General features: G+C 43.6%; 1 protein-coding gene across 1 annotated transcript in view; it reads right to left on the bottom strand.

Annotated features, from left to right (window-relative positions):
- Positions 1-12,254, bottom strand: part of plxnb3 (plexin B3) — a 195,520-nt gene that overhangs the window by 30,560 nt on the left and 152,706 nt on the right. The window contains exons 30-36 of the mRNA XM_045207008.1: positions 11,751-11,832; positions 10,716-10,882; positions 8,680-8,840; positions 7,274-7,421; positions 6,896-6,960; positions 4,794-4,869; positions 3,915-3,989 (exon numbers count right to left, since the gene is read on the bottom strand). Of these exons, the coding sequence (XP_045062943.1) occupies positions 3,915-3,989; positions 4,794-4,869; positions 6,896-6,960; positions 7,274-7,421; positions 8,680-8,840; positions 10,716-10,882; positions 11,751-11,832 (774 nt within the window). The remainder of the gene's footprint in view (positions 1-3,914; positions 3,990-4,793; positions 4,870-6,895; positions 6,961-7,273; positions 7,422-8,679; positions 8,841-10,715; positions 10,883-11,750; positions 11,833-12,254) is intronic.

Below are 12,254 nucleotides of genomic sequence, written 5' to 3'. Positions count from 1 at the left end.
CGTAGTATTTGTGTCTCTGTCTATATACCTGGTCGTAGTATTTGTGTCTGTGTGTCTCTGTCTATATACCTGGTCGTAGTATTTGTCTCTGTGTCTCTGTCTATATACCTGGTCGTAGTATTTGTGTCTGTGTGTCTCTGTCTATATACCTGGTCGTAGTATTTGTGTCTGTGTGTCTCTGTCTATATACCTGGTCGTAGTATTTGTGTCTCTGTGTGTCTGTCTATATACCTGGTCGTAGTATTTGTGTCTGTGTGTCTCTGTCTATATACCTGGTCGTAGTATTTGTGTCTCTGTGTCTCTGTCTATATACCTGGTCGTAGTATTTGTCTCTGTGTGTCTGTCTATATACCTGGTCGTAGTATTTGTGTCTCTATGTCTCTGTCTATATACCTGGTCGTAGTATTTGTGTCTCTGTGTCTCTGTCTATATACCTGGTCGTAGTATTTGTGTCTCTGTGTGTCTCTGTCTATATACCTGGTCGTAGTATTTGTGTCTCTGTCTATATACCTGGTCGTAGTATTTGTCTGTGTGTCTCTGTCTATATACCTGGTCGTAGTATTTGTGTCTGTGTGTCTCTGTCTATATACCTGGTCGTAGTATTTGTGTCTGTCTATATACCTGGTCGTAGTATTTGTCTCTGTGTGTCTGTCTATATACCTGGTCGTAGTATTTGTGTCTGTGTGTCTCTGTCTATATACCTGGTCGTAGTATTTGTGTCTGTGTGTCTCTGTCTATATACCTGGTCGTAGTATTTGTGTCTGTGTGTCTCTGTCTATATACCTGGTCGTAGTATTTGTCTCTATGTCTCTGTCTATATACCTGGTCGTAGTATTTGTCTCTGTGTCTCTGTCTATATACCTGGTCGTAGTATTTGTCTGTGTGTCTCTGTCTATATACCTGGTCGTAGTATTTGTGTCTCTGTGTCTCTGTCTATATACCTGGTCGTAGTATTTGTCTCTGTGTGTCTGTCTATATACCTGGTCGTAGTATTTGTCTCTGTGTCTCTGTCTATATACCTGGTCGTAGTATTTGTGTCTCTGTGTCTCTGTCTATATACCTGGTCGTAGTATTTGTGTGTCTGTGTGTCTGTCTATATACCTGGTCGTAGTATTTGTCTGTGTGTCTCTGTCTATATACCTGGTCGTAGTATTTGTGTCTGTGTGTCTCTGTCTATATACCTGGTCGTAGTATTTGTCTCTGTGTCTCTGTCTATATACCTGGTCGTAGTATTTGTGTCTCTGTGTCTCTGTCTATATACCTGGTCGTAGTATTTGTGTCTCTGTGTGTCTCTGTCTATATACCTGGTCGTAGTATTTGTCTGTGTGTCTCTGTCTATATACCTGGTCGTAGTATTTGTGTCTGTGTGTCTCTGTCTATATACCTGGTCGTAGTATTTGTGTCTCTGTCTATATACCTGGTCGTAGTATTTGTGTCTCTATGTCTCTGTCTATATACCTGGTCGTAGTATTTGTGTCTCTGTGTGTCTCTGTCTATATACCTGGTCGTAGTATTTGTGTCTCTATGTCTCTGTCTATATACCTGGTCGTAGTATTTGTGTCTGTGTGTCTCTGTCTATATACCTGGTCGTAGTATTTGTCTCTGTGTCTCTGTCTATATACCTGGTCGTAGTATTTGTGTCTGTGTGTCTCTGTCTATATACCTGGTCGTAGTATTTGTGTCTCTGTCTATATACCTGGTTGTAGTATTTGTGTCTCTATGTCTCTGTCTATATACCTGGTCGTAGTATTTGTGTCTCTGTGTGTGTCTGTCTATATACCTGGTCGTAGTATTTGTCTGTGTGTCTCTGTCTATATACCTGGTCGTAGTATTTGTGTCTCTGTGTCTCTGTCTATATACCTGGTCGTAGTATTTGTGTCTCTGTGTGTCTGTCTATATACCTGGTCGTAGTATTTGTGTCTCTGTCTATATACCTGGTCGTAGTATTTGTGTCTGTGTGTCTCTGTCTATATACCTGGTCGTAGTATTTTTGTCTCTGTGTCTCTGTCTATATACCTGGTCGTAGTATTTGTCTCTGTGTCTCTGTCTATATACCTGGTCGTAGTATTTGTGTCTCTGTCTATATACCTGGTCGTAGTATTTGTGTCTCTGTGTGTCTGTCTATATACCTGGTCGTAGTATTTGTCTGTGTGTCTCTGTCTATATACCTGGTCGTAGTATTTGTGTCTGTGTGTCTCTGTCTATATACCTGGTCGTAGTATTTGTCTCTGTGTCTCTGTCTATATACCTGGTCGTAGTATTTGTGTCTGTGTGTCTCTGTCTATATACCTGGTCGTAGTATTTGTGTCTGTGTGTCTCTGTCTATATACCTGGTCGTAGTATTTGTGTCTCTGTGTGTCTGTCTATATACCTGGTCGTAGTATTTGTGTCTGTGTGTCTCTGTCTATATACCTGGTCGTAGTATTTGTGTCTCTGTGTCTCTGTCTATATACCTGGTCGTAGTATTTGTCTCTGTGTGTCTGTCTATATACCTGGTCGTAGTATTTGTGTCTCTATGTCTCTGTCTATATACCTGGTCGTAGTATTTGTGTCTCTGTGTCTCTGTCTATATACCTGGTCGTAGTATTTGTGTCTCTGTGTGTCTGTCTATATACCTGGTCGTAGTATTTGTCTCTGTGTGTCTGTCTATTTACCTGGTCGTAGTATTTGTGTCTCTATGTCTCTGTCTATATACCTGGTCGTAGTATTTGTGTCTCTGTGTCTCTGTCTATATACCTGGTCGTAGTATTTGTGTCTCTGTGTGTCTCTTTCTATATACCTGGTCGTAGTATTTGTGTCTCTGTCTATATACCTGGTCGTAGTATTTGTGTCTCTGTGTCTCTGTCTATATACCTGGTCGTAGTATTTGTCTGTGTGTCTCTGTCTATATACCTGGTCGTAGTATTTGTGTCTGTGTGTCTCTGTCTATATACCTGGTCGTAGTATTTGTGTCTGTCTATATACCTGGTCGTAGTATTTGTCTCTGTGTGTCTGTCTATATACCTGGTCGTAGTATTTGTGTCTGTGTGTCTCTGTCTATATACCTGGTCGTAGTATTTGTGTCTGTGTGTCTCTGTCTATATACCTGGTCGTAGTATTTGTGTCTGTGTGTCTCTGTCTATATACCTGGTCGTAATATTTGTCTCTATGTCTCTGTCTATATACCTGGTCGTAGTATTTGTCTCTGTGTCTCTGTCTATATACCTGGTCGTAGTATTTGTCTGTGTGTCTCTGTCTATATACCTGGTTGTAGTATTTGTGTCTCTATGTCTCTGTCTATATACCTGGTCGTAGTATTTGTGTCTCTGTGTCTCTGTCTATATACCTGGTCGTAGTATTTGTGTCTCTGTGTGTCTCTTTCTATATACCTGGTCGTAGTATTTGTGTCTCTGTCTATATACCTGGTCGTAGTATTTGTGTCTCTGTGTCTCTGTCTATATACCTGGTCGTAGTATTTGTCTGTGTGTCTCTGTCTATATACCTGGTCGTAGTATTTGTGTCTGTGTGTCTCTGTCTATATACCTGGTCGTAGTATTTGTGTCTGTCTATATACCTGGTCGTAGTATTTGTCTCTGTGTGTCTGTCTATATACCTGGTCGTAGTATTTGTGTCTGTGTGTCTCTGTCTATATACCTGGTCGTAGTATTTGTGTCTGTGTGTCTCTGTCTATATACCTGGTCGTAGTATTTGTGTCTGTGTGTCTCTGTCTATATACCTGGTCGTAATATTTGTCTCTATGTCTCTGTCTATATACCTGGTCGTAGTATTTGTCTCTGTGTCTCTGTCTATATACCTGGTCGTAGTATTTGTCTGTGTGTCTCTGTCTATATACCTGGTCGTAGTATTTGTGTCTCTATGTCTCTGTCTATATACCTGGTCGTAGTATTTGTGTCTCTATGTCTCTGTCTATATACCTGGTCGTAGTATTTGTTGATGTACTTGTACAGCTCAAGCAGAGCCACCAGACTGTTCATGTCTGATCCAAAACTCTGAAAAGTCAGACATGGAAACACAATGTTACAATCTACTGGTTACGTACCGGTACTGTGCTATACATTACAACAAAATGCTAAATACAACTTAATTTAACTTAATAGACTCCATAATAATCTCAGAGTAGAGTAGAGCTGGGTTGAGTAGAGTGGATAGGAGAGGAGGGGAGAGAGGAGAGGGGAGAGAGGGAGAGGAGGGAGGGGAGGGAGGAGGGGGAGGGGAGGGAGGAGGGGAGAGGATAGGGAGGGGAGGGAGGGGAGGGGAGGGGAGAGGAGAGGAGAGGAGAAGGGGGAGGGAGGGGAGGGGAGGGAGGAGGAGAGGAGAGGAGAGGAGAGGAGAGGAGAGGAGAGGAGAGGGAGAGGAGAGGAGAGGAGAGGAGAGGAGAGGGGAGGGGAGGAGAGAGAATAGGGGGAGGAAGGGAGAGGAGAAGGGAGAGGGGAGGAGGGGAGGGGAGAGGATGGGGGAGGAGGAGAGGAGAGGAGAGGAGAGGAGAGGAGAGGAGAGGAGAGGAGAGGAGAGGAGAGGAGAGGAGAGGAGAGGAGAGGAGAGGAGAGAGAATAGGGGAGGAAGGGAGAGGAGAGGAGAAGGGAGAGGGGAGGAGGGGAGGGGAGAGGAGAAGGGAGAGGGGAGGGAGGGAGGGGAGAGGATGGGGGAGGAGGGGGAGGGGAGAGGATGGGGGAGGAGGAGATGAGAGGAGAGGAGAGGAGGAGAGGAGGAGAGGAGAGGAGAGGAGAGGAGAGGAGAGGAGAGGAGAGGAGAGGAGAGGAGAGGAGGAGGGGAGAGTTTAAATCCCCACTCACCCCAGACAGCTCTGTTAGAGTAGAGTTCATCTCTTGGTAACAGCCAGACGCTGCACTGTGGATGTCACTGTAATACCTGGAACAATACCCACAGAACACACTGTATAATAACTAGCTCCAATAACTAGCTCCAATAACTAGCTCCAATATCTAGCTCCAATAACTAGCTGCAATAAATAGCGCCAATAACTACCGCCAATAACTAGCTGCAATAACTTAGCTGCAATAACTAGCTGCAATAACCTAGCTGCAATAACCTAGCTCCAAAAACTAGCTGCAATAACCTAGCTCCAATAACTAGCTGCAATAACTAGCTCCAATAACTAGCTCCAATAACCTACCTTCAATAACTAGCTCCGATATCTAGCTCCAATAACCTAGCTCCAATATCTAGCGCCAATAACTAGCTGCAATAACCTAGCTCCAATAACTAGCTGCAATAACCTAGCTCCAATAACCTAGGTGCAATAACCTAGCTCCAATAACTAGCTCCAATAACCTAGCTCCAAAAACTAGCTGCAATAACTTAGCTGCAATAACTAGCTGCAATAACCTAGCTCCAATAACCTAGCTCCAATAACTAGCTCCAATATCTACCTTCAATAACTAGCTCCAATATCTAGCTCCAATAACTAGCTCCAATATCTAGCGGCAATAACTAGCTCCAATAACTACCTCCAATATCTAGCGCCAATAACTACCTCCAATATCTAGCGCCAATATCTAGCGCCAATAACTAGCTCCAATAACTAGCTCCAATTACTAGCTCCAATGTCTACCTACAATAACTAGCTCCAATATCTAGCTCCAATATCTAGCTCCAATAACCTAGCTCCAATAACCTAGCTCCAATAACTAGCTCCAATAACTAGCTCCAATATCTAGCGCCAATAACTAGCTCCAATAACTACCGCCAATAACTAGCTCCAATAACTAGCTCCAATAACTAGCTCCAATATCTACCTTCAATAACCTAGCTCCAATAACTAGCTCCAATAACTAGCTCCAATATCTACCTTCAATAACTAGCTCCAATATCTAGCGCCAATAACTAGCTCCAATATCTAGCGCCAATAACTAGCGCCAATAACTACCGCCAATAACTAGCGCCAATAACTAGCTCCAATAACTACCTTCAATAACTAGCTCCAATATCTACCTTCAATAACCTAGCTCCAATAACTAGCTCCAATAACCTAGCTCCAATAACTAGCTCCAATAACTAGCTGCAATAACCTAGCTGCAATAACTAGCGCCAATAACCTAGCTCCAATAACTAGCTGCAATAACCTAGCTCCAATAACCTAGCGCCAATAACTAGCTCCAATAACCTAGCGCCAATAACTAGCTCCAATAACTAGCTCCAATAACTAGCTGCAATAACCTAGCTGCAATATCTAGCTCCAATATCTAGCTCCAATAACTAGCTGCAATAACTAGCTCCAATAACCTAGCTCCAATAACTAGCTGCAATAACCTAGCTCCAATAACTAGCTGCAATAACCTAGCTGCAATAACTAGCTCCAATAACTAGCTCCAATAACCTAGCTCCAATAACCTAGCTCCAATAACTAGCTCCAATAACTAGCTCCAATAACCTAGCTCCAATAACTAGCGCCAATAACTAGCTCCAATAACTAGCGCCAATAACTAGCTGCAATAACTAGCTGCAATAACTACCTCCAATAACTAGCTCCAATAACTAGCGCCAATAACTAGCTCCAATAACTAGCGCCAATAACTAGCTGCAATAACTAGCTCCAATAACCTAGCTCCAATAACCTAGCTCCAATAACTAGCTGCAATAACCTAGCTCCAATAACCTAGCTCCAATAACCTAGCTCCAATAACTAGCTGCAATAACCTAGCTGCAATAACTATCTGCAATAACTATCTGCAATAACCTAGCTGCAATAACTAGCTGCAATAACTAGCTGCAATAACTAGCTCCAATAACCTAGCTCCAATAACCTAGCTCCAATAACTAGCTCCAATAACTAGCTCCAATAACTCCTGAGTAAGAATTATAATCATGTCTGAATACAGAGTTCCCTGTTATTCTATTGGTTCATTAAGAGTAAATGTATTTCTGTCTCTCTCACCTCTCAACTAGCTGTTTGTATCTGGGGATCTCTCTGGCATAGAGCAGCTTATTCACTGGAGAGTCCTGTTGGGAGAAAATCCAAATCCTGATGTTACACAGATTATGTTTGTCAAAAAAAACAAAACCACCTTCTTCATCATCTTCCTAACGACACAAAGTCTCCTCTTCCTCTGCGTTTATCCCTTCTGTCACGGTCTGAACAGAAATGATGAGAAACTACGGGATCTCCTGTCCTGACCATAATAAATGTATTATATTGTTGATTACTGATTCCCTCTACTGTATTTTGAAAATACCATCTCTAAATAATAAATGCATGAATAAATAAACTAATGAATAAATACAAGTGTTTTATTTATTTTATAAAATGACTGACCCGTCCGACTTTGTGTTCGGAGGTGGTGCAGGAGTCGATGAATGTCTGTGCGATGACAGAGAGAACAGCGTCCACGCTATCGGTCACCTGGACGTCAAACACAAACTGAGGGTTCTTCAGGATGTTGACCCAGAACCTCAGAGGCAGGCTGCAGGGGAGGGAGGGAGGGAGGAGAGCTGGTTATCCAGGAAAAATTCCTTCCTTTACTGAAGGAAATACAATGACCATGTTCAAGAATATCATATTTGTTCAGTTGCTGATCACCGACAGAGCAACCTGAACAATAACGAGCTGTTATTTAGGATGCAAGGTGATCAGTCAGTCTGCTCAGGGTGATCAGTCAGTCTGCTCAGGGTGATCAGTCAGTCTGCTCAGGGTGATCAGTCAGTCTGCCCAGGGTGATCAGTCAGTCTGCCCGGGGTGATCAGTCAGTCTGCTCGGGGTGATCAGTCAGTCTGCTCGGGGTGATCAGTCAGTCTGCTCGGGGTGATCAGTCAGTCTGCTCGGGGTGATCAGTCAGTCTGCTCGGGGTGATCAGTCAGTCTGCTCGGGGTGATCAGTCAGTCTGCTCGGGGTGATCAGTCAGTCTGCTCGGGGTGATCAGTCAGTCTGCTCGGGGTGATCAGTCAGTCTGCTCGGGGTGATCAGTCAGTCTGCTCGGGGTGATCAGTCAGTCTGCTCAGGGTGATCAGTCAGTCTGCTCAGGGTGATCAGTCAGTCTGCTCAGGGTGATCAGTCAGTCTGCCCAGGGTGATCAGTCAGTCTGCCCAGGGTGATCAGTCAGTCTGCTCAGGGTGATCAGTCAGTCTGCTCAGGATGATCAGTCAGTCTGCTCAGGGTGATCAGTCAGTCTGCTCAGGGTGATCAGTCAGTCTGCTCAGGGTGATCAGTCAGTCTGCTCAGGGTGATCAGTCAGTCTGCCCAGGGTGATCAGTCAGTCTGCTCAGTGTGATCAGTCAGTCTGCCCAGGGTGATCAGTCAGTCTGCTCAGGGTGATCAGTCAGTCTGCTCAGGGTGATCAGTCAGTCTGCTCAGGGTGATCAGTCAGTCTGCTCAGGGTGATCAGTCAGTCTGCTCAGGGTGATCAGTCAGTCTGCTCAGGGTGATCAGTCAGTCTGCTCAGGGTGATCAGTCAGTCTGCCCAGGGTGATCAGTCAGTCTGCCCAGGGTGATCAGTCAGTCTGCTCAGTCACTGATTACAATGCAGTCAATCTCAGAAACGACCATTGAAAGTCTCAAAGTCTTCTCTCTTTGCAGTGACCTTTTATGAAGAGAGAAGACTTTCATTTTATGAAGTTATACAGTATGTTATGTTAGACAGCACCTCACCAAAAGCTGTTTAAAAAAAATGTATTTACACTTTACAGAAGGACAAACCGGTAACCAGGACCCAGTGACTGACTGACCTGTTGGTCTTCCAGATGTGTACGGTCTCAGGGTCGTCGATGCCGTGTTTCTCCGCCATGTCATCCAGGAAGTCAAAGAAGAAGCGCACAGCGATGGGAGGAGGGCGCTTGGTGTTGAGGATCGCTACGAACACATCGTCTACAAACTTCTGCAACGTTCCCTGGAGGGGAGAGAGTTATGACATCCTTTAGACACACAGCTAGGTATATATACTGTACCAGCTAGATATCTATATCACAAAACTGATATTGTGCCAATACAGTGAGGGAAAAAAGTATTTGATCCCCTGCTGATTTTGTACGTTTGCCCACTGACAAAGACATGATCAGTCTATAATTTTAATGGTAGGTTTATTTGAACAGTGAGAGACAGAATAACAACAAAAAAATCCAGAAAAACGAATGTCGAAAATGTTAGAAATTAATTTGCGTTTTAATGAGGGAAATAAGTATTTGACCCCCTCTCAATCAGAAAGATTTCTGGCTCCCAGGTGTCTTTTATACAGGTAAGGAGCTGAGATTAGGAGCACACTCTTAAAGGGAGTGCTCCTAATCTCAGTTTGTTACTTGTATAAAAGACATCTGTCCACAGAAGCAATCAATCAATCAGATTCCAAACTCTCCACCATGGCCAAGACCAAAGAGCTCTCCAAGGATGTCAGGGACAAGATTGTAGACCTACACAAGGCTGGAATGGGCTACAAGACCATCGCTAAGCAGCTTGGTGAGAAGGTGACAACAGTTGGTGTGATTATTCGCAAATGGAAGAAACACAAAATAACTGTCAATCTCCCTCGGCCTGGGGCTCCATGCAAGATCTCACCTTGTGGAGTTGCAATGATCATGAGAACGGTGAGGAATCAGCCCAGAACTACACGGGAGGATCTTGTCAATGATCTCAAGGCAGCTGGGACCATAGTCACAAAGAAAACAATTGGTAACACACTATGCCGTGAAGGACTGAAATCCTGCAGCACCCCCTGCTCAAGAAAGCACATAGACCAAAATCGAGCTCTTTGGCATCAACTCAACTTGCCGTGTTTGGAGGAGGAGGAATGCTGCCTATGACCCCAAGAACACCATCCCCACCGTCAAACATGGAGGTGGAAACATTATGCTTTGGGGGTGTTTCTCTGCTAAGGGGACAGGACAACTTCACCGCATCAAAGGGACGATAGACGGGGCCATGTACCATCAAATCTTGGGTGAGAACCTCCTTCCCTCAGCCAGGGCATAGAAAATGGGTCGTGGATGGGTATTCCAGCATGACAATGACCCAAAACACACGGCCAAGGCAACAAAGGAGTGGCTCAAGAAGAAGCACATTAAGGTCCTGGAGTGGCCTAGCCAGTCTCCAGACCTTAATCCCATAGAAAATCTGTGGAGGGAGCTGAAGGTTCGAGTTGCCAAACGTCAGCCTCGAAACCTTAATGACTTTGAGAAGATCTGCAAAGAGGAGTGGGACAAAATCCCTCCTGAGATGTGTGCAAACCTGGTGGCCAACTACAAGAAACATCTGACCTCTGTGATTGCCAACAAGGGTTTTGCCACCAAGTACTAAGTCATGTTTTGCAGAGGGGTCAAATACTTATTTCCCTCATTAAAATGCAAAAAAAAGATTTTTTTGTTGTTATTCTGTCTCTCACTGTTCAAATAAAGGGTGGGCGGGCGGGCGGGCGGGCGTGCGTGCGTGCGTGCGGGCGTGCGTGGCGTGCGTGCGTGCGTGCGTGCATGCGTACCTTCATAGATAGCAGTCGTGTCAGGTAGATCTCTGGTATGGCCTTGGTCTGTTCCCTGTGTGTGTGTGTGCGTGCGTGCGTGCGTGCGTGCGTGCGTGTGTGCGTGCGTGCGTACCTTCATAGATAGCAGTCGTGTCAGGTAGATCTCTGGTATGGCCTTGGTCTGTTCCCTGTGTGCGTGCGTGCGTGTGTGCGTGCGTGCGTACCTTCATAGATAGCAGTCGTGTCAGGTAGATCTCTGGTATGGCCTTGGTCTGTTCCCTGTGTGCGTGCGTGCGTGTGTGCGTGCGTGCGTACCTTCATAGATAGCAGTCGTGTCAGGTAGATCTCTGGTATGGCCTTGGCCCTCTCTCTCTCCCTCATGCTGCTCTTCCTGTGTTTGGGGATCTCTGGGTCCTCGCTGGACTTCACCAGGTGCCACAGCCTCACACCCTCCTCCTCCTCCCCCTCCAACATGGGCGTCTCTACGGAGCGCACAGAGGGACACACTTCCAGGTCACACTTGAATTGAAAGGGCCCTGTATTCCCTAACAACAGTGTACTACCAAGGGGAATAGGGTGCTATTTTGGAAGCAGCATTGAAGCTGGAACTTGTTAGCTCTCTTTCCTTCAATAATATAACTCCATCGGACCACAACATTGAAGATCACGATCAAATCGTTCCAGTAATGATGTATTGTATTGAAGTAAAACAGCTCTAAAATATGTAACATCTTCTATAGTTATATAGTACTAAACTGGTTATATAGCATTAAACAGGTTAACTAGTATTAAACAGGTTATATAGTATTAAACAGGCTATATAGTATTAAACAGGCTATATAATATTAAACAGGTTATATAGTATTAAACAGGCTATATAGTATTAAACAGGTTATATAGTATTAAACAGGTTATATAATATTAAACAGGCTATATAGTATTAAACAGGTTATATAGTATTAAACAGGTTATATAGTATTAAACAGGTTATATAGTATTAAACAGGCTATATAGTATTAAACAGGCTATATAGTATTAAACAGGTTATATAGTATTAAACAGGCTATATAGTATTAAACAGGCTATATAGTATTAAACAGGTTATATAGTATTAAACAGGCTATATAGTATTAAACAGGCTATATAGTATTAAACAGGTTATATAGTATTAAACAGGCTATATAGTATTAAACAGGTTATATAGTATAACAGGTTATATAGTATTAAACAGGTTATATATTATTAAACAGGTTATATAGTATTAAACAGGTTATATAGTATTAAACAGGTTATATAGTATTAAACAGGCTATATAGTATTAAACAGGCTATACAGTATAACAGTATTTACTCTCTCCAGTCTGGTAGACCTGGTGTATCCCCATGACAACAGCTGATCTAGGAATCAGAGCCACTGTGGCGCCGTCTGGAACCTTAGGAGAGAAAACACCAGACATTCACATCTCAGTCAGTTAACAGAAGATATCAACATCGAGTTAGGAGAGAAAACACCAGACATTCACATCTCAGTCAGTTAACAGAAGATATCAACATCGAGTTAGGAGAGAAAACACCAGACATTCACATCTCAGTCAGTTAACAGAAGATATCAACATCGAGGCGTGTTCAGTGAGGCACACATTAGCACAAGGTTTTGAAACAGGAAAGTGTTTCTTATTGGACAAGACAGGCTCTACACCTTCCTGTTTTTTCCTATGTTGTGCCTACTGAACAATACTCTGTACTCCTACTGAACAATACTCTGTACTCCTACTGAACAATACTCTGTACTCCTACTGAACACGACTCTGTACTCTTACTGAACAATAATATGTACTCCTACTGAACAATACTC

This window comes from Coregonus clupeaformis, chromosome 24, assembly GCF_020615455.1.
Source record: "Coregonus clupeaformis isolate EN_2021a chromosome 24, ASM2061545v1, whole genome shotgun sequence".
In the NCBI taxonomy this organism is placed as follows: domain Eukaryota; kingdom Metazoa; phylum Chordata; class Actinopteri; order Salmoniformes; family Salmonidae; genus Coregonus; species Coregonus clupeaformis.
Note: the sequence above shows the minus strand (reverse complement) of the source record. Positions and strands in the feature narration are given on the sequence as shown.